The 26,382-nt window shown below is 40.1% G+C and overlaps 2 protein-coding genes and 13 non-coding genes across 16 annotated transcripts in view; 7 read left to right on the forward strand and 8 right to left on the reverse strand.

The window, feature by feature from the left end:
• rgp1 (GP1 homolog, RAB6A GEF complex partner 1) overlaps positions 1-13,916 on the reverse strand; it is a 34,369-nt gene extending 20,453 nt beyond the window's left edge. For both annotated transcript variants that reach the window (XM_071458969.1, XM_071458966.1), the window contains exons 1-2: positions 13,673-13,916; positions 13,105-13,140 (exon numbers count right to left, since the gene is read on the reverse strand). The gene's annotated coding sequence lies outside the window, so the exon portion shown is untranslated. The remainder of the gene's footprint in view (positions 1-13,104; positions 13,141-13,672) is intronic.
• trnan-guu (transfer RNA asparagine (anticodon GUU)) lies at positions 403-476 on the reverse strand. Its single transcript has one exon. It is a non-coding gene; the product is annotated as a tRNA-Asn (tRNA).
• On the forward strand, positions 1,451-1,524 carry trnan-guu (transfer RNA asparagine (anticodon GUU)). The gene has a single exon. It is a non-coding gene; the product is annotated as a tRNA-Asn (tRNA).
• On the forward strand, positions 1,678-1,751 carry trnan-guu (transfer RNA asparagine (anticodon GUU)). Its single transcript has one exon. It is a non-coding gene; the product is annotated as a tRNA-Asn (tRNA).
• Positions 5,593-5,666, forward strand: trnan-guu (transfer RNA asparagine (anticodon GUU)). The gene has a single exon. It is a non-coding gene; the product is annotated as a tRNA-Asn (tRNA).
• On the forward strand, positions 6,550-6,622 carry trnak-cuu (transfer RNA lysine (anticodon CUU)). Its single transcript has one exon. It is a non-coding gene; the product is annotated as a tRNA-Lys (tRNA).
• Positions 7,242-7,314, reverse strand: trnak-cuu (transfer RNA lysine (anticodon CUU)). Its single transcript has one exon. It is a non-coding gene; the product is annotated as a tRNA-Lys (tRNA).
• On the forward strand, positions 7,437-7,510 carry trnan-guu (transfer RNA asparagine (anticodon GUU)). Its single transcript has one exon. It is a non-coding gene; the product is annotated as a tRNA-Asn (tRNA).
• Positions 8,256-8,329, reverse strand: trnan-guu (transfer RNA asparagine (anticodon GUU)). Its single transcript has one exon. It is a non-coding gene; the product is annotated as a tRNA-Asn (tRNA).
• Positions 9,745-9,818, reverse strand: trnan-guu (transfer RNA asparagine (anticodon GUU)). Its single transcript has one exon. It is a non-coding gene; the product is annotated as a tRNA-Asn (tRNA).
• trnan-guu (transfer RNA asparagine (anticodon GUU)) lies at positions 11,324-11,397 on the reverse strand. Its single transcript has one exon. It is a non-coding gene; the product is annotated as a tRNA-Asn (tRNA).
• On the reverse strand, positions 11,716-11,788 carry trnak-cuu (transfer RNA lysine (anticodon CUU)). The gene has a single exon. It is a non-coding gene; the product is annotated as a tRNA-Lys (tRNA).
• Positions 12,016-12,089, forward strand: trnan-guu (transfer RNA asparagine (anticodon GUU)). Its single transcript has one exon. It is a non-coding gene; the product is annotated as a tRNA-Asn (tRNA).
• On the reverse strand, positions 12,682-12,754 carry trnak-cuu (transfer RNA lysine (anticodon CUU)). The gene has a single exon. It is a non-coding gene; the product is annotated as a tRNA-Lys (tRNA).
• Positions 13,917-14,644: 728 nt separating the features above from the next.
• The window catches only part of LOC139606945 (adipose secreted signaling protein), a 28,179-nt gene continuing 16,441 nt past the window's right edge, over positions 14,645-26,382 (forward strand). Inside the window, exons 1-2 of the mRNA XM_071459408.1 lie at positions 14,645-15,008; positions 19,315-19,418. Coding sequence (XP_071315509.1) covers positions 19,400-19,418 — 19 coding nt within the window. The 5' untranslated portion in view covers positions 14,645-15,008; positions 19,315-19,399. The remainder of the gene's footprint in view (positions 15,009-19,314; positions 19,419-26,382) is intronic.

A 26,382-nucleotide genomic window follows, 5' to 3' on the forward strand; every position in this document is an offset into this window, starting at 1 on the left:
CATATGCCACATGTACTCCATTTAGCTGTTTCCCTGGCCTTACTTCTATGTAAAAAAAAAAAAAAAAGATATTAGTAAATGTTTAAATTATTATTATTAAATCCTTTATTTAGTCTCATTGAGATCAGGGTCTCTTTCTTAAGAGAAGGTTACTCATTGACATGGTGCTACCTGGTTATTTAAGTCCAATGGCACCACTTGGTGGCCTTTATCCTTCTAGTCAAACACTACCATGTGTTTGATTTTTATTTATGTGTCAGTTTCAATTGTGCTGTATCACTACTGGTGATGTGTCATATTCATTCTGCCATGGTCATATATTTGTCCATGATTCTCCCGTGTTCTCCTAACACAGAAACCAGGTTACTCATGTACATGGTGTAACCTTAACACAAAACTGTACGTCCCTGGGTGGGCTCGAACCACCAACCTTTCGGTTAACAGCCGAACGCGCTAACCGATTGCGCCACAGAGACTCTGCCTGCAATGTTTTGAGAAGTTGTACCTTGACCTGGGGAGATTATGAAAACCAGGCATGTCCAGTCTGCTGTTTGGGTGTATGCGCTCTTGCATTATAAACCTAACTAAACATAACAAATGAGCTGTGGGATATATCTCAAATATGCTGCAAGTATGGCTTAACTTAAGTATCCAGATAGATAAAATACTTTATTCATTCCCTTGGGGAATGTTGTGGAGACAGTGGCTGGTAATGTCCAAGATATCCTGCATCTTGACCCAGCAGGCCGCAGACTAAAGGACACTCGCCACCACTGACTGATTAAACGTGCAGCATTTAACTGCAGATGTCAAAGGACTTGAGCTTTCTGAGGAAAAAGAGCCAGCTCTGCCCCTTCCGGTAGATGGCATCCGTGGTCAGGGAGCAGTCCAGTTGACTGTCCATTTCTTGTCGCTCCATTCACTGAAGGCCATCGTCAGATCCTTGTACTCCCCTTCCTGCCTATTCCAGATACATGCCACATGCTGTGTCATCCTAGTATTTCTGGATGTGACAAGACTCAAGAGTTCTATTTAAAGTCTGCTGTATACAGGGTGAACAGGAATGGAGCCAGAACAGTTCTCTGTGTAGCCCAAGTGCTGCTCACCAATGTCCCTGAGACAGTTACCCAGCCTGATGTACTGTGAAGGAAGGATCCACCCCCTTCCCTTCAAGCTTGTCTTTGAGAATGGGGAGTTAGGTGGTGTTAAATGCACTCGAAAAATCAAAGAACATAATCCTGACATAACCACCTGGCTCATCCTAGTAAGAATGGGCCCAGTGGAGCATGTAAAGGACGGCATCAGCCACTCTGATAACCACAATTAACCTCTGAGAAGTGTGGGAAACTTGGGAAAAAGGGTGGGGGGAGGAGTCTCGGTGGCACATGTAAATACAGGTGGGTGTGTATAGAAGATCTAGACCACACCCCCTTACTTTCTGACTGTAGCAGTCTCTGTGGTGCAATCGGTTAGCGCGTTCGGCTGTTAACCGAAAGGTTGGTGGTTCGAGCCCACCTAGGGACGCTTTGTTTCTGACTAGCCTAGTAACAAACTATATTCAAAGTTGGTGTAAAGTTCAGACAAGCATTTTTGTCTGCAACCTGATTTACAGAAGTAAATAACAGCAGCAGTCTGAAGAGAGCTGAGGCCACACCCCCTCAAAAGCCTTGTAAAGATGTCTCTGTGGCGCAATCGGTTAGCGCGTTCGGCTGTTGACCGAAAGGTTGGTGGTTCGAGCCCACCCAGGGACGCTTTGTGTTTGACAAGCCTGGTAACAAACTATATTCAAAGTCAGTGTAAAGTTCAGAGAAGCGTTTTTGTCTGCAACCTGATTTACAGAAGTAAATAACTAATACAGCTGGGTTGTGATTAGAAATCGAGGTCACACCCCATCAGCTACATGCTAGACTATGTGTGCTAACCATCTGTGCCACAGACTGCACCATTCAGAACCAGAGGGGGTGTGGCCTCGATCTTCTATGCCCACCCACTTGTATTTGCATTTAGTAGGCAGAGTGGGCAATATGTCATAAATTGTAATCATGTAAAATTTAAATTTAACATGTAAATATAGTAACCAATTAGTAAACGTATCACTACCACCAACTAGAGTTGTCACGATACCAAAATGAGTAACCACGATACTATACTAGACAAAGTATCACGGTTGCGGGTATTATCGCGGTACTGCTGCCTTTTTTTTTGTATTATAATTTTTATGAACTGCAATGTATTTGTACAAGTTATAAATACTTTATACTGGTGCATGATAAACATAATACTGGTGATGTTGTCTGGTGCATGATAAACATAATACTGGTGAAGTAAGAATTAGACTGAAACAAATATTTTTATAAATAACATTTATTAAAACATGAAAATTGAAAAAAAAAAAACAGATCTACTGGTTGTGTGTCTAGTCAAACTTTGAGATATTTAACTTAGGGGATAAATAACATTTATTAAAACGTTAAAATTGAAAAAAAACAAAACAGATCCACTGGTTGTGTGTCTAGTCAAACTTTGAGGTATTTCACTTAAAGGACAGAACTTATGCAAAGGCATATCAAAGGCTACTTCATTGAACTGTAGCTCAATTCTATACACAATAACTTAATAACAATAACAACAAAATACTGAACAGTATATTCCGAACAATATATAGAATACAATATAGACAGAGTCTACATTACTCCTGTGACCTCTTCTTAATTTCACGCAGGTTTTTGGAAATGAAAACAAGCATGTCTAATCTTTCTGGATCTAATCTGCCCCGTCTGGGGGTGCAGATCCCTCCAGCAGTGCTGAACACCTGTTCAGAGGCACAGCTGGATGCTGAAATGCACAAGTATTTTCGTGCACATTGGGAGAGGAGTGGCAGAGTCCCAGAATTTAATTTCAACCACTCAAGAGGATTGTTGTCTCCACTGATCTCTGTCATTCTGGTATAGGCTCATGTTGGATTTGCTGTGTATTGGTCATCCTTTCCCCAGAGCAAGGGGGGGCAGCACTGACCTCTCCTTTCTTTTTTGTTTTGATGCTTGCGAGGAGCCTTTGCATGTCTGTTCTTGGCCGCTTCTTTGGTGAATCTACCTCAACTTTAGCCTCAGGCTCAGCGTATTGCAGAGTCTCTTGCTCCTTGATGTCCTTGATGAGACGTTCTTTCACCTCAGGTGTCATCGCCACAAAGGTGTCTTTAAAACGAGGATCAAGATATGTAGCACAGTTAAGAATAATCTGTAAATCCTTGTCTGCGTATCTTTTGTTGAGATCCTCTAGAACCTTCTCCTTCATTTCACAGCACAGGGGGGCATCATCTTCAGATGCAGCAAGGCAAGAGGATATGTCCCACATGACCACTTGAACTGCTGAGATTGTGGGGAGTTTCTCTCCACTGAGAACATCTGTGAACCGTCGCAGAGGTCCAAGCACCTCCTTCACTGTTTCAAGTGTGGTGATGTCACTGTCCCTAGGCATGAGATGCCATTTCTTCCTCTCGGTGGCCAGGGCAGCACTAACAGCCTACCATGTCATAACCAGAGCTCCAGTTGGTGTATCATGAAGCAGCTTTTTCTGAGGTAGACCCAAGTCTGTCTGTTTTTTCTAGCAGTAGCCTGGACATCTTTGGTGACCTGGAAAAGGCAGAGACAGTTTTCCGTAGTGTGGATAAGGCGGATGACACCCTGTCAATAGCCAGCGCTTTGTCAGTGGCCAAATTGAGATTATGTCCAAAACATGGTATCAAGGTATATCTTTGTGAAAAGGCTTTTATGTTGTTTGATGCATTGTCAGTAGTGACAGCTGACATCTTGTTTTTATCCATATTCCAGTCTTCCATGGTTTCATTCAGGGCTTCCAGTAAGTTTTCAGCATTGTGGTCACTGTTCATCTCAGAGCACCCCAAGCACCGTGCATCCATCTCCCAGCTCTCTGTTATCATCTGCACAGTGATGGTCATGTAGGCATCCATGGCCCTGCTGGTCCACAGATCAGTAGTACAGGAGAAGTACTTGTTGGGTCCTGACAGCTGCTCCATAACTGCCTCTCTGGTTTCAGTGTAAAGCCTGGGTATTTCTGTATACATAAAGAAATTCCTCCCAGGTAGTTCATATTTACAATTTAATTTCTTCACCAATTCCTCAAAACCCGACTTTTCCACTGTGTATATTGGAATTTGGTCCAAACATATGAATTCAGCCACTGCTCGGTTCAATGTTGTGGCTTCCTTTGAAGTTGGCTGATATTTTCTTTGTTGTTCATACATCTCAGGTATGGTCTTGGCCATGGGTTGCTTCCCTTTTGGGTTGGATAGCTCTCTCTGAAATAAGGGGTGGGAAATACATAACATCAATTAGTCTAATGGTCCTAATGGTTTTAGTTCATAACTGGGTCAACAAGAGTATGATTAACAAAAGCATATAAGCAATAAAAACCAAATAAATGAAGTTTGAATGATTATTTAATTTCAACCACATAAATTCTGTTTCCTTTGCACATTGATGTATGTTTAACTAATATACATAATCAAATTAGGATAACAAATCCACTAAATATATATATATATATATTTGACAATAATTCTTCTTCTCCAACATAATAAATAACAGAGGACAAAATACAATAAACAGGAACTGATTCCCTGTAACTATATTTTATGCATTTTCTAGGTGTCTTATACTTTGACATCCTTTAACTCTTCATTCCTCAGCCTGTACATGGAGCATATAGCCTAATATTAGCCAATGAGAAAATAAACAGGGCATACTAACCTGGTATTCGACATATAAATCTGGGTGACAACACTGCAGGTGTTAATGAGGTTGGATGTGTTCCCTCCTTTGGCTCCTATAGCTTGATGGCAGCGCCTGCACAGTGGACGGCCATCGTCTATTGCTTTACCGTCTGCGCCTTGTTTAAAGCCAAAATAGTTCCAAATGTGACTTTTGGAGTTTGGTTTTTTGAGCAAAATTAGTGGTGCCACTGACGACGACACCGCCGCGGCGGCAGACTCGCCGCTCAGACCCGGTGCTTCTGCCATGGTGAGAGTGTTGTCTCGTGTGTCTTGGGCGAGACAAAACTTTAGCTTGTTGTTGTTGTTTGTTTTGAAGCGATTTTTTTTACCGAAGCGGAGCTGTCTTCATCGAGTTCGTTCTTGCCGGCAGAAACACACGTACAACCAATCAGTTAACAGACGGGCGGACCCAGTGTGCGGAAACAGCCTATCATATCCCTGGACGTCACCAGTAAGTAGACAGCCAATCATTCAGCAGCTGTGTAGATCGGTTGCAGTAGTTGCCATGTGGGTTTGTTAACAGGGGAGTAGCATGCAGTGAGAAGCCGGAAGGAGAGTAGAGGCGGCCGCTATGTAGCGGAAACTGGCACCGGTAGCATAGTAATCCACGGTAGTACCGTTGTGTAGAATTTCTAGTATAGTAGGAACCGTTACGATTTGGCACCGCGGGGTAGTGTGGGTAACGTGGGTATCGTGCAACTCTACCACCAACCAACCTGGTGTGCCCCATGCATATAAGCCAGAGCAGCAGCAGTCTGAAGAGAGCTGAGGCCACACCCCCTCAAAACCCTTGTAGAGCTGTCTCTGTGGCGCAATCGGTTAGCGCGTTCGGCTGTTAACCGAAAGGTTGGTGGTTCAAGCCCACCCAGGGACGAAGCCTTTTCTGCTAAAACAAAACGTGGAGCAGTTTTATCATATAATTCCTGGTTCACCCTCATTCTACATTTGGGTTTGCCAGGTCAGCCTTCCCCATCATCTGAACTCAACACCAGGTAGTGATCTGTTGACAGCTCTGTCCCTTTCTTCACCTGAATGTGAACCACAGCCACAGATCTGATGATACAACCGCAAAGTCAATCATCGATCTTTGGCCTAAGGTCCTCTAATACCAAGTACACCTATGAGCTACCTTACGCTCGAACATGGTATTTCTTATGGCCTGCTATGACTAGCACAGAAATCCAGTAACAAAGCACCAATCAGGTTCAGATCAAGTAGGCTATTCCTCCCAACCGTGCCATTTCAGGTTTCCCCACTGATCCCCACGTGAGCGTTGACTTCCCCCAGCAGAACTTGAGTCCCCAGGCGTAACCCTTTCCAGGACACTGCCCAGAGACTCCAAGTAGGCCTGATACTCTGAGCTGGTGCTCAGTGCACAAGCAAACACAACAGTCAGAGCCTTCCCCTTTGCAACTCACAGTCACATACAGGTGACCCTCTTGTTTCCCGGGAGGAGAACTCCAACTCCAATACAGCTGTACTCAACCAGGGTTGCCTGTCACCATGGGCAATTCCAGAAAAGGAGAATTTGGTCCCAAAGCCCATACTATGTGTAGAGGTGAACCCAACTACATCTAGTTGGTACCGCTCCACATCAGGCACGAGCCCTGCCAGAGATATAATGTTCCATGTCCCAAGACCAGTCTGCAACACTGGGAGTCAGCATGTCCAGGTTCCCACCCTTGCCTGCTGCCTGGCAGGTGGGTGGGGATAAAAGATCGAGGCCACACCCCCTCCACTTTACAGTTAGCAAAAGTGCCCGGCTAGCTCAGTCGGTAGAGCATGAGACTCTTAATCTCAGGGTCGTGGGTTCGAGCCCCACGTTGGGCGAAGCATGTTTTTAACAGCACAGTGACACTTCTTAGGACAGTCTCTTAAATTTCATTGGTGTGTCTTGGTGTGATGAGAAAAAAAGACATGAAACACAAAGTTGTAAATGTAGCATTATAACATGTGACCAATATGAATCACAAAGTGTTGGGTTAGGTTAAGTCTAAGGGCACACTGTGCAAAACTGCAAAAAGACAAAAACAAAAAACTTTATTAAAAAAAAAAAACAAAACCCTGATATTATGACCAACTTTGAATATGGCGGGAGTTAAACACTTGCAGGTGCTAGTGTTAAGTATTCTTTAGTAGGGACAAGCTATTTCCATTAATTACACAAGTAGAGACAAGATAATAAAAATGTTACATCCACCCAGGGACGACAGCTTATCATTGTTTTGTGGTAACTAAAATGGAATAACAAAGGCCAGAGAGCCCATGAAATCCTGATGAAATGTCTGGATTACAAGACAGTCCATATGCTAAATATAATTATGCTATGTTTACATCTTTGTATTTCATATCTTTTTTTCTCATCAGAGTTGACACACCAAGAATCACCAATGAAATTTAAGTGCTAAGACTGGCCCAAGAATTGTATCTGCTCTGTTAAAAATCTCTACGCCCAACGTGGGGCTCGAACCCACGACCCTGAGATTAAGAGTCTCATGCTCTACCGACTGAGCTAGCCGGGCTGTGATGCCTCCTCCCCCCCATCATCCATCAACATAATGGACGAGTCAGTCGTATGCTTCAAGCCCCATTGCTGCAGCACACACACACAAAGGATTTGAACAGTGCTCCGTGGAGCAACCTTGTCTCTGTGGCGCAATCGGTTAGCGCGTTCGGCTGTTAACCGAAAGGTTGGTGGTTCGAGCCCACCCAGGGACGAGAACCTTTTCTTCCTAGTCCACTGTATCATATTATGCCAGTACTTTACTTATGCTGTGGGTTCTTTCACTTTTTTTGTTTTTAATTTGAACATGGCCCACTCAGAAGTCAGAGAAGAGTAGCATTTTTTTACTTAGATTTTTGGTGTGATTTTGAAGCTGTGATTGGTGATTGGTGTGATTGGTGTGTGTCATCTTGAATAGACACTGCTCAAAAAAATGGAGGAAACACTTATATCACACACTGGATCTCGATCAAAATATTCAAGTGGAAAATCTTTACTTAGTAATACTGTGTAATTTGTTGAGAACAAAATGACACAACAACAGTCAATGGAAACAAAAATCACCAACCCATTGAGGGCTGAATCCAAAATCACACCAAAAATCTAAGTAAAAAACTGAAATCATGGGCTGATCCATTACAGCAACCTATAATGTGACTGAGTAGTGTGTATAGCCTCCACATGTCTGCATGCCCTCTCGACAACCGACAATTGCTCTCTTTATGTCCTTCCTGATTGATTCTTCTCTAGATTTGCATTTTGCTAGTGTCCTTGTCAGTACTGGTAGCATGAGGCCGTACATCATTATTGACTTGCTGTTAGGACTGTGATCATTACATGTTCCCTTAATTTTTTTGAGCAGTGTATTGTTGATAATGTGCCTCCTTAGAGTTCAGTCTGTTAGTCATTCACATTAACACCATCTACTGATTTACCTGATTATTTAAGCAGAAAACGCTACGTCCCTGGGTGGGCTCGAACCACCAACCTTTCGGTTAACAGCCGAACGCGCTAACCGATTGCGCCACAGAGACTCCTTGAACCCATCGCTGAGGGGGTGTGGTCTCAATCTGCAATGCCCACCTTTTTGCTCGTTCAGACCCTCTACCCTATAGAATCATCATTCCTAAAGTATCCCAACAGAGACAAAAGGGATTACAATAAAGTCACAAAAAATAAAGAGCAATAGATATTTTTATAGATAGACATAAAAGTGGTTTGTTTTTAAGTGATATTAGTGATCATCTTCCTATTTTTGTTACCTTACATAAGTTTAAGGATAGATGCTTGATGCATTGTCTTTTAACAGTGTGAACTGAAATGCCTTCACATTGCTAAAAGAATGTGGCCACATGTGGCCCAAACCATCTCCAAATGTGGTCTGAGTGATCAGATCTCAAATCCTTCCTGAATGCAACCTGGGTGTGTTCACACTTGTACTTAGAACTTTCCACTTATGATCAGATCACTCAGGACGGATGTTAATACCAGGTCTGAACAGGGCCTTGGTTTTCTTTTTTAGAGTTTTCCTGGGTGGGTTTTCCTGTCCGTACTGTGGATTACCCCAAGGATATGTGATTTACACTATATTCCATTAAATTAATAAGAATATAAGCAGGCATATATAAGCATTTTGCTTCAGCCTGAGCCTGTTCAGTCACTACTTAATACATAAACCTTTGACTTTATTTTTTGTTCTCTATATTGTTTATGTTTACTGTATTATGTGTGATGACTGAATAAAAACTTCCCCTGTGGGCTCTTTCACTTTTTTTTTGTTTTGTTTTTAATTTGAACATGGCTCACTCAGAAGTCAGAGAAGAGTAGCATTTTTTTACTTAGATTTTTGGTGTGATTTTGAAGCTGTGATTGGTGATTGGTGTGATTGGTGTGTGTCATCTTGAATAGACACTGCTCAAAAAAATTAAGAATACACTTATATCAAACACTGGATCTCGAACAAAATATTCAAGTGGAAAATCTTTACTTAGTAATACTGTGTAATTTGTTGAGAACAAAATGACACAACAACAGTCAATGGAAACAAAAATCACCAACCCATTGAGGGCTGAATCCAAAATCACACCAAAAATCTAAGTAAAAAACTGAAATCATGGGCTGATCTATTATGGCAACCTATAATGTGACTGAGTAGTGTGTATAGCCTCCACATGTCTGCATGCCCTCTCGACAACCGACAATTGCTCTCTTTGTGTCCTTCCTGATTGATTCTTCTCTAGATTTGCATTTTGCTAGTGTCCTTGTCAGTACTGGTAGCATGAGGCCGTACATCATTATTGACTTGCTGTTAGACTGTGATCATTACATGTTCCCTTAATTTTTTTGAGCAGTGTATTGTTGATAATGTGCCTCTTTAGGGCTCAGTCTGTTAGTCATTCACATTAAGCCCCTCTACTGATTGACCTGATTATTTAAGCAGAAAACGCTACGTCCCTGGGTGGGCTCGAACCACCAACCTTTCGGTTAACAGCCGAACGCGCTAACCGATTGCGCCACAGAGACTCCTTGAACCCATAGCTGAGGGGGTGTGGTCTCAATCTGCAATGCCCACCTTTTTGCTCGTTCAGACCCTCTACCCTATAGAATCATCATTCCTAAAGTATCCCAACAGAGACAAAAGGGATTACAATAAAATCCTCTTGTATCCAATCTGATACTTGTCTTCCAACCCCTGGTGGATACCTTTATCACTACAACAATTCAAACACAGTACATGGGACAATCCAAGTTGGCCACCTTCAGATAGTTCCCAACTCACTGGATCAAGGTAAAGAAAATTGCGATTTTTACGATTTTCCAGTGACATTTTCTTTGAAATTTTTAGTAATATTCTAACATGAACACTTAATCTGTTGAAGCAAGTTATAATTACATGTGTATAAAATTTGGAAAAACCTATATGCAAATAATTTTTTGTAATTTTTTTTTTTTTTCAAATTTTGTGAAAGGGCCAAATAAAGGTTCCAGATTCAAGAAATTTGAATTTTCTGTCCATTATTTCTGGGGTCAGGCATTACAGGGTTAGTACCAGGTCTGAACAGGGCCTTGGTTTTCTTTTTTAGAGTTTTCCTGGGTGGGTTTTCCTGTCCGTACCGTGGATTACCCCAAGGTTATGTGATTTACACTATATTCCATTAAATTAATAAGAATATAAGCAGGCATATATAAGCATTTTGCTTCAGCCTGAGCCTGTTCAGTCACTACTTAATACATAAACCTTTGACTTTATTTTTTGCTCTCTATATTGTTTATGTTTACTGTATTATGTGTGTTGACTGAATAAAAACTACTACTACCGCTACTAAAAGAAATGATTACAGCTGCGTTTTAATTGGCAGGATTCCTGATAGTATCAATGTGTTCACATTGTTATTCCTTAGTACAGCTCAGAATAACACGAGGAGATCTTGTGTTGAGAATTGGAAAGATAATCCCTAAGAAGTCAATTGTTTATTAGTTTTGTGATTGACAGTATCACAGTTTCTCTGTGGTGCAATTGGTTAGTATATTCGGCTGTTAACCAAAAGGCTGGTGGTTTCAGTCTACCCAGGGACAGTTATTTGTCTTTAGCCTCAACACAAAGCCTGACAGGAGACAAATTAGTGGTAAAAACCTTAAGTACACAATAAGGGCAATGGGGGAGGGGCAGGGGCAAAGAAAGGAGGGAGGGTGAAGCTACGTAAAGGAGAGAAAAAGACAGTTCCTGCAGTGCAAATCTTTTCTAATTTAGGCACGGTAGATTCTTTGAAATATATCACTGACAATAACACCAATCCACTAAATATCAGCACTAAAATAATTGGCAGTGATACTGACTCTTCAGAACACTTTCATCTAAGTTTACTGCAGTATTTGTGCTTTCTTTTACAATGTAAATATTGTTCATTCTCAGTTTTTCACATTTCAGTTAACCTATGTCTCATTCTCTTACAAATGATAGCATGTTATATTGTAAAAAACAAAAAAACGAGGAAAAAAGGAAAATTGTACTGGAAAGAAAAGATTTTCGTCCCTGGGTGGGCTCGAACCACCAACCTTTCGGTTAACAGCCGAACGCGCTAACCGATTGCGCCACAGAGACAAGGTTGCCAACTGAGGCTCAATTCAGAGTCTTTGACTTCTCTCCTGCAATGGGGGCTGCAATGAGGGCAGTAAGATGATAAGACCCACAGGCATGTTACGATGACGGACGTTGGGGGAAGAGGCGCTTCGCAAACTGGCTGGCTCAGACAATCAAACATAAGCAATCCAGTACAATGACAAGGCTGCTTTCATCAATTTGTTTCACTAAGCAAACATTAATTTATATTATACACTTATACATTATACTTTAATTTATATTATACACAAAACTTAACACAACTTTTATGTTTCATCTCTCAACATTTAAAAAGTTCTGCGCCCAACGTGGGGCTCGAACCCACGACCCTGAGATTAAGAGTCTCATGCTCTACCGACTGAGCTAGCCGGGCTACTGGTAACATATGTCATAATATTCAGTCTACATTTTTCACTACTGGACAATGAGCCAATGTTCATTTTTAGTGCCAAGGGTTACACTAAACAAGTGTCAGACTTTCGTTGCAGGAAATTGAACAATTCCTCCACAACCTTCCCAGACACCCACACAATTAAGCTGCACACACTGGTGTGCACCAGTATTGTCAAGGCCAGTGCATAGCAAAAATTAGATCATGTGGTCTCTGTGGCGCAATCGGTTAGCGCGTTCGGCTGTTAACCGAAAGGTTGGTGGTTCGAGCCCACCCAGGGACGACCATTTTTTTTCCCCCCTCTTTCGGTTATGTAAGAAAAGATTAAGCTCAAATTGATAACTAATGTAGTTAGCCCTTGACAGTGTTTTGTGGTAAGGTTAAAAACAGATGTGCTTACAATTACTTATTTTCCTGGGTGGGGTCAAACCACCAATATTTCAGTTTACGACTGAGCACACCAAGTGTACATTATATTAGTTTATAATATATTATACTATATATTTATACTAGTTACAGCCCTGTCTAACCTGAGTCATATAATGTATTAATCATTTGTTTGGAAATTTAACATAATTGCTGTATGTAGTCTTGAGTAATAGCTTTTGTGAGGTCACACTGATCTTGACCTTTGACCACCAAAACCTTATCAGTTCATCCTTTAGACCAAGCGAATGTTTATGTCAAATTTGAAGAATTTCCGTCAAGGTATGACTGAGATATCGTGTCGTTGAGAATGGGACAGTCGGATCGATGGACGGACATATGTATGTACGTACACAGACAGACAGACAGAAAACAATATTCCTCTGGCTCTGGCTGTTGCCAGCATGTAAGCATGAAGACAAAAACAAAAACAAGAGAGAAAAGTAATGCGCCCAACGTGGGGCTCGAACCCACGACCCTGAGATTAAGAGTCTCATGCTCTACCGACTGAGCTAGCCGGGCTACATGCACTACCCCTGGAAGTGGAGATTATGTGCTTCCCCCCTGATTTCTTAGGGTTAATGGAAAAGTATGTCCATCACCAAACCAGTAAATGCAAACAAATAGTGCTGTTTATTATTCATTTATGGTTTCCATTATAAGTCTTGGTTAAATTATTTCAGTTTGTGTTATTACTTTTTGAACATTTTCAGCACATTCTAACGATACAATACATGATAATTTTAGTCACTATAGTCGTGTTTCTAAATTGTTATACCATATCATCTCTACTCCTCACCCTTAAGTAGTTCTCTGAATAAATGATACAAAAAGTATACCATAACAAGAGAGTATAAGAAAGTATTACTTACTGCCAATGTCATCTGTTTCAAAAACCAGGTTCATGCCTAGAAAGGGAAAAAAAGACATGTAGGAGAGCTGAGAAAATGTTTTGCAGTGTAAGCCAGTATCTTAAATTTTTGCCATCTTTTTAGTAAAATAAAGAGAAATGGTACCTAGGCCTTAACCAAAGTTTAGGATGAATAGCGCCACAAACCATGTGCTGAGCTGAACTTCAGTTAGCTACTTTTGACTATCCACTCTGCCTCCATTTACTCCATCTTTATCAATCCGTCATTTACACAACACGATAAAAACACACGAAACACACAAACTACAGACGTAAAAAGGTCCAATTCAGTTTTAACTATGGTTAGTCTCCAGGCCATTCACACCTAATTAACGCTAATTACTTCAACGTTTTGAGCTAAAGATGCTACATCCACAGGCATTTGCTAGCTTATGTTAATTAACACATATGGGCGCCGTAGAAATTACTTCATTGAAATTTGTATTTTACCATACAAACACTTTCTTTGTTGTTACAGGTAACTCGTAACAAATTATAAACATTATATTTTTTATTAGTCCCAAGCTTACCGAGGTAACGGCCGTCCTGTTAGCTAGCTGAAAGATCAAACTCCGGCTGGATGTTACCCGGTTCCTCCAGTTGCGTCTCCTCTCACATAAATAAAACTTCGAAAACGAGATTAAAACTTAAATTTTATCTACACAGCAAAGCCAAATAACCTTTTTTTTTACCAAAGTTTAACGTCTCTGTAGACGTGCGACACAACTCCGATGCTAAGTGTCCGTCGTTTCCATCGACGACCGATTTATCTGAGGGGAGGGGGAGGGCTCCGCTGTTGCGTTCAAAGAAAAAAAAAGTGCCGGAAATTACTCAATCTAATTTACAAAGATTTATATGTATCTTCTTTTTTTTTAACAGGCCTTTCTTCTAACAGTTTTCTGTTGTTTTTTTTTATCTCAAAAGTATTGTCGTATGTATAATACAGAGGTAATTTGAGACATTTTTTTTTAATTAGGATGTTGACAATCTACATAACACATAAATTACAATATCAACGTTGTATTTGGATTTGTATTGCTAGTGTGTTTATGTGTATGTTGCCTTTTATACTATAGTTGTGTTAATTTTAACCACTTTGTATACTGTTGGGTAGCTTAATCTACAGCATATGAATCTCTTTTCATAAGGGAGAAGAAACAGCCTTGTTTTTCAGCTTTTTGACAATGATAATTTCAGCTAATTAGTTCCTATGAAGGAAGGGGATTTTCTCAACCTGTAAAGGAACCCAGAAACCCAGAATCACCGAGTATGGACAGGAGGTTTATGAAAAAAAAATGTAATCTGAATAGTTGTTACACAGATGTAACAGATGTAGAGGAATAAAATGGAAATAGCTGTACTTTGTGCAGTATTTGAATAAATATAGATAAATATATAAATAAAGATTTTAACTTTTCCTATGCACCGCTAGATGGAGCCACTTCACTACAATACAGCACAAGGCGGCTGGACATTAAGAGGGAGGTCAGCTGCTTTTTCATACCCGGCTTTGAACCTCACTCCTCGGCTGCACGGAGAGGAGAGGGGCGGCGTTCAGGTGTTTCTGTCGACGGGCACAGCGTTTGTTATATTCAACCTTATGTGCAAAGAGCCGGGTTTGTGAGCGGTGCAAGGCTGAGCAGCGACCAAACCACGTGATCCAAATGCGGAAATTGTCAGACAGAGAAAGTGTAGAGGAGAGAAGAGGGGAGCGGAGGTTTCGGTGCCCGCCTGTGTTTTGAGCCGCTGGTGCGTTCACGAGCTGCTCTCCCCGCTTTCGTTGCACCTCCGTACGCGCAGACGACCTCGGTTTTCTCTGGCTCTGCAAGTGAATGCGCGACTTTCTCCTGTCGTGGCTGAAGTAAGGTAAGCTCGGCGGACAAAGAAAACTAAACAAAAGAAATTTAGGTGTTAACGTTTGGCAACTTTTTTAGGGAAATCACTTAACATGCAACTAGCAACAGCCCGGGCAGCTAACATGCATACTTATATTTATGTTGCTGTAAATGCTGTGTGAACTGCAACCATTATTAATGTTAATAAAGTAACTTTTACATTATATTTACATCCATTGATGGGAAGTATCTAAATGTAGTTACCCGTGTACTGTGCTTAATTACAATTTTGAGGTACTTTACTTGAGTATTTCCGTCATGGTACTTTTGTACTTTACTAGATTACAGATGGAAACACTACTTTCTCCATTACAGTTATTTAAATCTTACAGTTACTAGTTACTTTGCAGATTAAAAATATTAATACAAAATATAGTTAGTTATTATTTGATATTATAGGTTAAGCTACCAAGGTGATTAATTTAAACTAAGCCACCTTCACAAGCTGCAACATTAAAGTCGTAATTTAATAGTATATTATTGTGAAATGTATACTTATACTTCAAGTACACTCACATGTCAGTGTATTGGGTACACCCAGCTAAGACTAATTCAGGGTAATTCTGCAATAACTCTACATTCATGAAGGTTATGATGTTCAGTTTGTGTTGAAACTGTCTCAGAGAGATGTCGATTCAACTGTGTGGTTGTTTTGGAGGCTGCAACTGATGTTCCTGTTGACAGGTGTTCCTATTATTTTGACCATCCCATTAATATCATTGAGGGTTGGCTAAACAACAGAAGTATCTCTTTGTCTAATGCAATACAACTCAGTAACACCACAACTACAGTCTTTAAATGACCATAAAATTATGTAAAGAATATAAAAAAACTGTATTATATATTATAACCTTCATGAATTTTGGATTTTTTTCAAGGGCTGTTCTTTAGTACTTTAGTTTTAGTTCAGTGCACCTACAAAACTGGTAATGTGCGTGTTTAATGTATTTTGTGCATGAATAGCAGAAGTACTTTTTAATATAGTACAGTTTACTATAGTGTTTATGGTACATAGTATATTGAGTAGTAATGAATGGATATGCATGTGGTGGTAGTGTGATGAATGAGACACAACTTATTGAATGGTGACCAACTGTTACAGTGCATACATGGTTAAAAGAGAAGTGGGACTGGAACTATTGACTGTTTTTTTACTTCTAATTAATTGGCTTATTATTTTCTCACTGAAGTGTTTGATCTATAAAATGCCTCAAATAGTGAAAAATGCTTTTTATATGTTGTTAAGAGTCCAGGATGACCTATTGAAATTGCTTGTTTTGTTTGATCGACTGTTTAAACTCAAAGATATTTACTTTACAATCATAGAGGATGAAGAAAAACAGGAAAATATTAACATTTCAGAAAAGGCAGCTGGTGAATTATTGAACTTGAACCATTAAATGATTGATAAAATAGTTGCAGATTAATTTTCTTTTCATCTGCTGATCAATTATTTGCCAAGTTCTTTCATTCCACAGTTTATTGAGTGGTACAAATAAAAAAACAAAGGGGAAGTGCTATGTACTGCACAGGGTTAACACTGCAGTGAGGTAATGTTAACTTCATAGTGACAGTCATGTTTCCTGTCACTCCCCAGCATGCGGCTGCTTCACATGGAGGAGAGAAAATCACTTTCCAGATATAATGAGCATAAATTCAGCGCAGGAGGCGACTACCTGTTGCTGTGCTCTTTGGCATCTGCAATTTAAATGTGACAACTGTGGCACAGAGCAGACGGAGAGCTGTCGGTAACAAAGCCTGGTTGGGCTTTTCAGGTTTAAATAAGGTGGTCATGCATGAAAATTAAGTTCAGTGCTCACACCCTTTTAAGGTTAATGTGGAAGGGGCATGTCTGTACAAAGCAGCTGTTATTGCAGTGTGAGAATACAGCAACAGCTTAATGAATGATTTAAGATGTCACCAGTTATGTCGTTACTGATTATGATTCATGTATTTCTATATGTGCATCTCTGTCTCAACTATCTAACTGTGTTTTACCACGCAGCCTTCAACTCTGTGTTAATGACCTCGCCACTGCAGGGGAAGCTTGAAGAAAATTGTAGATTTTAAGCATAATTGTGGTTCATTACAATTTGGGTTTTAGCATCATTTCTATGGATTATGATTCTGATAACCTTGTACTCAGGAAAGTATTTCATAGATCTGGCAACAGCATGACATCGTAACAGTAAAGTCAGGTCTCAGGTCGTAAACAAGCTGACAGTATAGTCAGATTATCTAAAGCTCTTTATTTGGAGGTGAAATTGAAAATCAGCGCACACAGATGTCTGTAATAATTACTCATTATACAGGAAAACTGTGTGTTTGGTGCGTAAGTAAAGTAGGTCCAACTGGAACCAAGAACTCTGATAATTGTGATGGATATTTGCAATGGACCTAATAATCTTCACCTATGTTTTCTCTTCCACAAAAGTTTGACGAACCAAAGGTTTGTTTTAAACCTGTCTGCTTGGATTACCTTGTTGGATTCATCGCTAACGATGTTACAGCAGTCTCAGATCCCAGGTCTCAGCATTTGCATTGCTAATCAATAGCAGCAATTGCCAATTTTACCCCCAAAAAAACATTTATGCAAACACCTGTAAGAATGCAAAGTTTTTGCAAAACTATCCAGTCGGATGTAGTTCACATGTTACACCACTGCTCTCACAGCTGGGAGGTGTGTACGTTTGAATCCCACCAGTGGTTTTCTAATCATAGCGACCCATTTAGGTGCTCAAAACAGCGCTCATATTTCACACCGCTAAAAGTGGACCATCCTCTGATTCCAAACTATTCTCAGTGGATGTGACATTGTAAGTTTTTCCGTTTTGTAATGTGGCACGTTTCCCTCCCCGTGTTGTGGCAAGGAAAGCGACGACTCTGGCGCTGAACTTCGCTTGCTGCATCTTTGCTCTCGGCCTTGGCTAAACCAAAAAGAGGAAGTACAAACCACAAGTGTTTGTAGGAGTCAGTGGCCTCACAGATGTGAGTGGTTCTGGTTAATAAAATGTGTGAAAGGAACAATTAAACAGAAATATCTCCGACTAAAAGGGATCACTTGAATTCAAAGAACGAGGTCAGACTTAGTACAGTTGGTATTTTTGAATAGGGAACATTTCCAAGGCTGTTTTTGGACCAGCAGCATGTGATTTTTGATATTATAAGGTAGCCTATCAAGCCTGGGGAAAAACACATGCAGGTATAAGGCTGTATACTGTACATGTTCCTCATCTGTTACGCTTGGCATGAAGAGTGAGAGAGAGCATCTTCAATTTTCTCACTGCTTCGGTTGTGAATTGAAAACAAACTGTATATTCACAGTAAGCAAGCAGCAGCCAGCGCACAACCGTGGCCGTCAGATGTTTTTCTTGTTTCTTGTTGTGAAAACTCAGACAGTTTTGATCTCAAAGGATAAAAAAGTCCTCCAGGTCCACTCTTGAATACACAGTCAATAAATCTTGACCATGATGTGGAAAGATGTGTGTGTTTGTGTGTGAATCTTTATTCTCTCTAGCAGGGCAAACACAACAAATGCGTAGAGTCAGTGAAAACTTGGTTGGTTGGTGTAACAGTGTTTTTCAAACTTGGCACTTGGGGAGAGGTTTGTGTAAGAATGTGATGAGTTATTTGTGGTCATGTAACGCTTTCACCTGGTTGTTAATATTATGTAAAGTCACAGCTCACAGAGTACGTGTGTTATTGTTGTATAACAGCAGTTATACCTGAAAACAAGCTGTTCTCTCGAGTATTATTGTGACAGCAGATTAACTAGACCTGCCCACTATCACTTTCCTTCTGTGCTGCCCACACGTTGTTATAATGCTTACAAATATACTGTGTATTTTCTATATTTCCATATTTATATTAAGCACGTCCCAGAGATGTAATGTAACGTTCTCCATCTGTGCGAAGCCAACGAACAGCAGCTTCAGCCCCTAGCTAATCCTCTTAGACTGTTTTGTTGTTTTCCTTTAATTGAAGTCTCTGTCGGGAGTCTCTGGTATTCCTGGCTTGACTAGTACAGCACAGCTGTGCTCTCAGCTGAAATACAGGCTAACCTGGGGTCGTGGATTTGGAGAGAAAAACACCCTGGGAAGCTTACTTCCCGTTTTATTCCTCTCTCATGTAAAGCCTTTACCTCCCTCCTTATCTTTTCATGCTCCTCTGTTGATCTAATCATCACCTATTGCTGTCTGCCCCCCCCCCCCCCCCCCCGCCATCCATTGCTAAACGCATCTCTCTCATTGTCTCCTCAATCCTAACTTGTTTTGCAGGGTCCTTCTGAGGTCAGACTGTGGAGATGACAAGGCTGTGACAGTGTGTGTCCAAGTGTGTCTGTGCTGGACCAATTCCTGTGACATGGCTGCTGCTAAGAAGAGTGAGTTTTTATTATATTAATCACTGCTTGTTGTAATTACTGTGACGTTCACTAACTTTTCATATTAAATGTTCCTCTCATAAGCATTTCAGTAGAAAGTAAGTAATGTAGTGATTTTCCACAGCTTTGGGAAGCAGAAGAAGAAGTGTGAGGCAGACAGGACAAACAGTAGTTAATATTCAGGTTGCGGGCAGCAAAGGTTTACCCTGGATCAACATGTGTGTGTCTCAGGATCAAGTTGTAATAATTCAGCCCTGTACCAACAGGCTGAAAACTTAGTTGCATATATGTATAAGTAAAGAAGTGAGGCAGGTCAGAGAAAGTCCTGACCATTGGTCCCAGATCTGATTTCCCATAAGCCCTTTCAGTCTCAGTCTTCTGCTTTCAATTCTTCCACCTCTTCCCCAGACACTTGATGTGAGAGCTCAGAATCAAGAACACTTTATCCACGGTTGTAATTTATTTTGATAACAGCGATTTACAAAAAGAAATAAAACGTTTACAGGTGCAGGAAATCACAAATAGATAAAGGTTGTAGTGGATGGGATGGATTACCTCCATCACATATAAGCCCTTTTACCCAGCCGGGAAGGAAGTGATCATAATGTTGAAACTCTGTCCTGTAATCTTCTGTAGGTGAATTAGACTTCCTTAATCTTTATCCTGCATTCAGTGTTTCTTAGAAGGGATTGACTGTTGCAATAAAAGGGGGGAAAAACTGAGCGACAAATTCTTTATTGTGATAGAGAACCCCAAATTAACCTTTTCACCAGAGCGACAGCCTGGAGGCATCCCGGGATGTTTAATCAATTAAATTTAAATTCACAATCAATTTTTCTTTCAGTCTTGTTTCTCAGGGAAAGGGCGTATAAGTGGTGGTGAGTCAATGTCAGCATCTTTATGAGAGATTTTTGCTGAGGCGGGCAAATGTATTTCCTCAAAAGCAGAAAGGTCTCAATAAAAAAACACTGGGATCAAGGCTGGTAAGAGAAGCAGACCTGGTAGAGAGCTGTGAACGATCCATCTTGTTCATGTCAGGGCCGTGAATGAGCCTCCTCTCTTACCCGGTGGAGTATGGGCACTTGTTGTCTTTAAGGGCCACTCTCCAGGCCTTTGTTCTTTTTGATAAGGTCACTGAGTGAAGGCTGGTGCAAAGGGAGCCTCTCTATTGACTTCCTGTTGATGGCATTTTGCAAAATGTATTTTTCATGTGTCTCAGATGGACTGAAATGTCATATGAAGAGCGCATGTTGCCCTTTTTATGGGAACGTGCTGCCACAAATAAAAATATTTTATACATAAACTCTCTTTGATTTTATGCGAAGCTTTAAAATTATGTAGCTTTAAAGTCTAATGTGGGGGGAAAAAACATTTTCTTTGCTTTTTGAAAACCTTTATTTTTGCCATGTAAACATTTAATGCTCTTAAAAGATAATGACATATAGTTGCCAACTCTCATACAGTAAATGTGGCCATAGGACAATGAAGAAACTAGGGCTGCAACTAACGATTGTTTTCACTATTTCTTAATCAGCAGATTCTCTTCTTAATGAATCATTTAATGTACAAAATGTCCAAAGTTTCTCAGAGACATAGATGAGGCCTTCACTTAAAACCCAAAGATATTCAGTTTATGGTGATGTAAAATGGAGAAAAGCAGCAAATCATCACATTCAACGAGTAGAAACAAGTGAATCTTTGCTTTGGCATTTGTGGTTGAAAAATGACTGAAGTACTGAAGCAAAATTTCCATTGATTAACTTAATTAATTTACCAAGAAGCTGAGGCTCAGTTTTCTCTGTAATCGCATATTTTAACTCATTTCATAGAACAGATGTTGTTATTGACATAATTTTGTGTTTCTAAGTAGTCTAACTGAATGCCTGGTGAGGAGTACACTTTAAGTATGATTGAATTTGTTTTTATTATTATGATTATTTTTTAACAAAGACCGCTGTCAAATGTGGCAATGTGATCACATGCTAGAATCTTAGGTGTTCTGCTTGTACATGTCCTCACCAGCTGTCGAAGCATTTGATTTGCTGTGGGTGCAGAGACAGCTCAGGTTTCTCAAAGCAAGTGGTAAACTTAGAAAACAATCACATGGCACATTTAATCAGCTGCAGGCAATTGTGTATTAGCAAAGAGTGGAAAAGTTCAGCGGCCCAGCCTGCCAACTCTGCATTGATCGCAACCAAACGTCCCAGACTTGTTGTTTTTCCTGCACAAACATGCAGATTTTGGTTCAATTTGAAAGAGTTCAGAGAGACGGACGGCGGCTGATGGACTGACTCAAAACTGTAATACACAACCACCGACAGATAGATTAGCGGAGGGACACAGGCAGATAGAGATTAATCTGAAATAAGACAGTTCGGTAGGCCGTGCATGCGCATGCACGTGTGCATGTTAATTTGCGTGTGCGCGTGCATCTGTCTGGTTATTGGTCTGCAATTGCTGAGAGGGTGAGTGTGGGTGTGTGTGTCCCTGCTCTGGCTTTGTCTGGGATTATCAAACCTATCTAAAAGGCCAGAGAATTCAGTACTGTGATAATGAGTCGGACACAGAGGCGTGGCCCCGGGCTCCGCCACTGCCATGATGCTGTTGCGCAAGGACACTAAATACAAATAGAAACTAAAACAACCAAAAGCCAGCGCTGAAAGAGTGATGAACAAAGAAGGAAGCTTGTTCAGAGATGTTTTTCCTGTGTAAACAAGGTAGTAGGCAGCTGCCCCATAAATTAATAATCTTGTGACAACAGTGGAGGTGAGACCTGAAGATGATATTGCAAAGAGTGCACAGTGTCTCTGTATAAACACTGTGCAACTGATTTATTGGCCTTTAATGAATTAAAAGCATTTTCAGGTCCATGTAGTTGATCTCTCCAACATTAATCAAGAACATTAACATAATAAAGATTAGATGATGCTGCATTTTACATCCTGTAAGAATCATTGTTATTGCTGTTGTCATGAGTTTTTGTTAATGTAAATTACTGTTGAGGCCGAGCCAAGAGGATTCCTGAGGACAGGACAGGACCAGTAGAGCTGCAGCACTCACTGCACTACGCAACTCGATGAGTGACAAACCTGAGCACCACTGCCACTTACGGTCCTCGGGTGGGAGGAACTATTTTGGATGAACAGGGTTGTAGAACTAAAAGACTTATCATTTTGTACAAACATTGTAAAGTGACTGACAACTGGGGCACGTCCAAGGCTTGGATGGGAGACGAGTAAGATGAGTAACTGTGTTGGGAAAGATCTGGTTATGTGATTAATAAGTCAAAGATACAAGACTATGAAAAAGCTGCTGCTGTGCTATTGCAAAAAGACAAATGGAGAAGTTAACTACGGCTCCCAATGTGCATTTTCATAAGAAAGAAACAATCTTGAGTTTAAGCTTCTGTCATGACAATAAAGATCACACTTGTACAATCTCATGTACACATGTAAGTTTATATTTGTTGTATTCCCACCCACAGCAAAGAAGCATTCTGAATACCCAACAGCTCTGGCTAGTCTCGTGGCAATAACAGCTGAGGCTCATGGGTGTAGCCAAACTGATGGAAAAACACAAACAAACACAAAGTTAAACAAATTAAAACTGGTGGTCCTAACATAAACTTATTTTCGTGACGCTTGTGTTTCATTGTTGAGGGACATTGAAGATATCAATAAAAGAAAATTTTGTAATAAGAATTTAAAAACATCTACTTGAAAACTTTATATAGACAAGAAAAAGAAAAACACTGGAAGCCATTGTAAAGAGAACAGGGATAAAACAGGCTCATTAAATTCTGCTGCTGTGAACATTGTCACACATTTGAAACTAATAAAACGAGCATTGAAAGGTCTGAGAAAGCTTTACTGCCAAAGCAGCCTTTGAGGAGTCCTTGTGATAATGAATTACTAGTTGTATAGTCAAAATTGTGTTAAGATATTGTTGAAATTAAGTGATGAAGGAACTGCACAGTTTCATGCTCACATTGGTTTTGAATTAATTATTGAAAATGGAGATGGGCAGCATTAGCAGGAATCTGCAGACCAGCTCCACCTACCAACATCATGCTCTGCAAACCCTGACTGTGTGTGGTTCTACAGTTTGTTTTGAGGTGTGTTTGATCGCGATTCTTCCGTTAATTCACACACGACATCAGTGACGTCAGTTTCTGAAGCATTTCTCCACAGCAGATTAGCAGAGCTAAGTGGTGAGTTTTACCTTCAAGCCTCTAAAAGTTTTGCCTTAAAATGTGTCAGATTTCTTGAATGGATCATTTCTTGCGTTGGGGAGGAAGTTCAGTTAGACTCATTACAAATTTAAGTTCCCTCTCAGTATCGTGTAATGGACCCTTTTAATTCTAACTGCTGATAGACTGCCTTACAGTAGAAAGCCTTTCATTAGTAAGCCTCATGTGCACCAAGTGAGTATAATTAAAGTCAAGGAGCCCCATTGTTTGAACCTCTATGCTTCATGCTAGAAGCTTCTTATAGTCGGAGTAGTAACTTCAAGTCACTGCTCTCATCATGTGATTAGATCATTAACTTAAAGCTTTAAGTCTTCGTATGGAGAGTCGCACCACACAGCTATATTCTTACAGAATACTTACTTTTTACTTATTAATCTTTCACATACCTAACACCAAACACTACACTAAATGAGTGTCATCAAATAAAGACGTTTTATATACTTTACTATCAGCCTTATCTCTTAGAAGCAGGTATCACTTTATTTAAATGGTAGATATATTAATTTGGGAAAGACTCTTCATTAATGCTGTAATATGTTTTAGTGTTGAAGTTAAATGAAGGCATATAATCAGATAAGAAAACTAATTTCCAGATATTGACCCATCCCTGACTTGTTATCCTTTATCTCTTTTTTGGGAGAGACTTGGGAAATTGCACTGTCTAGGATCACAGGAGTAATAAATTCTGTTTTGAGTTACGTTACATCTCGCTCATCTTTCAAAACCTCCATTACGGGTTATTGTCAGTGCTACATTCTGCACTATCAAACAGCAAAAAAAACATTCCTCATTTCCACTTTTCATTTCTGCACAGTGATCCTGCACATATGGAACATGATGTAACTCCTGAACTCATTATTGTGACCCACATTGCTGATAGCAAGGATTTCTAATCTCTAATACGAGTCTGAATAAAAGTTTAATGGAACTGGGCCCAAGTGGGACAGTAGTGGCCTGTGTTTCATGTAATGCAAGGACATAAGTCAGTATATAAATTCAGTTTAATGGGCTGGAGCAATCATGTTCTATAGGATTGTCTCTTTTAATATTAACTACAGTGTATTTTTATAGCCTATAAACACGGGGGTGTGATTAGCTGTAACATAATGCAACCTATTTTTCCTCCATACATCCATCTCCTTGCTTTCCATGTGAGAATAAGTCAGGTTTCATTTAATTACTCTTCCAGACTACACGTGCTGTTGTTTTGGAATTTAAAAAAATTATATTTTTATCGGTGTGATCTTAAATATTATATTATTACCAGGCTCAGGTTAATATAGATGACACCAACTTAAAGGTCAAAATTCTTCTCTTCTGACAAAAGTCTTTAACTTAAAGGAATATTTTCTGGTCCAGATATTGAGGGGAAGGGTTTTTTTTTTTTTTTTGTGGAAAAAAAGACTTCAAAGAATAAAATGTCGGCAGCTGACAGGTTGGCAAGAGCACTCGATTAAAGTTTAAAGTGGTTTGTGGGCAATTGTGGGCAATTTGCTTAAAGCTAAATTCTCAACTTTTTCTGCAACAAGCTGTAAACAACACTGACATAATATCACCTTCTAAAGTTGCTATGTTGAATGTAAAATATAAAATATATAAATATATAAATACATGTGACGTAGAGAAGCAGCAACAGAAGACCTAGTTCTGAGGTTAAACAGTGTATTTTAGTCCGTTTTATTTCAGAGGGTGATTAGGTGCTTTAAATTCGACATGCGAATCTGTTTCTTGTTGTGAGGAGCCACTTTGAAGTTTTGAATAAATCAAGGATAATTGGAAGGATGGTAATAAACAGTGAAGTGCCAAGTGCGTGTGTTTGTGAAATAGTATGATGCTGGATATGGTAATCTCAGACTCATACTTGCACACAAACAAACGCACACACACTTACTGCAACAGCACTTTTCCAAACAGTTTCTATGAGAATTGGCATTTAAATTCAAATGATGGATAAGTCCCAGTGGTGACAAACTTCTTTTAATAGAACATTTAATAAACATTAAAAGGGCCAGTAAACTGTATTCTTTGAATTGTTTATCAGTCTCTTGTTGTTTAACCTCTGTCCGTGTCTTTCATTCCTTTGAGGTTCTGGGAAAACGTTGCTCTATGATCAGACCCGAATTCCTTTGAGCAGAGATGCAGACAAGTTGTTTGTTGTCTCAGAGAATTATTATTTTTTGGGGAGGAGGGGCTTTTATTTGGAGAGCAAGTTTCTATTCTCCCACATTGGGGTTAACGCCTGGGCAGGAGAACAATAAATATCAGCGTGTCTCAGTGTCATAGGAGAGCACCAAAACCTAGAGGGAAATAATATTTTTAGCTTGTAAGCCTAAACTTCTTTAACCACTTTATTTTGACACAGGGGTCCCATGGAGACTGGCATAGAGGGCTTTGTAATGTGATATTAGTGGGAAGAAAGGTTTGAAGGTAAACTCTATTTGCCTCCAGTATAAGATACTCAATATATGAATGATATAAGAAGCCATCTGTTACTATTATGATTGTTAAGGTCTGTGCAAAACTGTCCTTAAGCTGCGGGTTGGTTCACACAGAGCTGCCAGTAGCAGAGACCTGTAGTCGGTGGCAGTGAATCTCTCACGCTAAAGACCTTAATTGGCCAGGTTGTATCATTAAAACCCCCCAATACATCCAAAATCATGCAATTACTCTCTCTCCGTCAGTCCTGCCAGCCCTGTCCCCTGATGGAGGCACTGA

This window comes from Trachinotus anak, unplaced genomic scaffold (assembly GCF_046630095.1).
Source record: "Trachinotus anak isolate AG129_WGS33_773 ecotype Australia unplaced genomic scaffold, CSIRO_AGI_Tana_v1 ptg000023l, whole genome shotgun sequence".
NCBI lineage: Eukaryota > Metazoa > Chordata > Actinopteri > Carangiformes > Carangidae > Trachinotus > Trachinotus anak.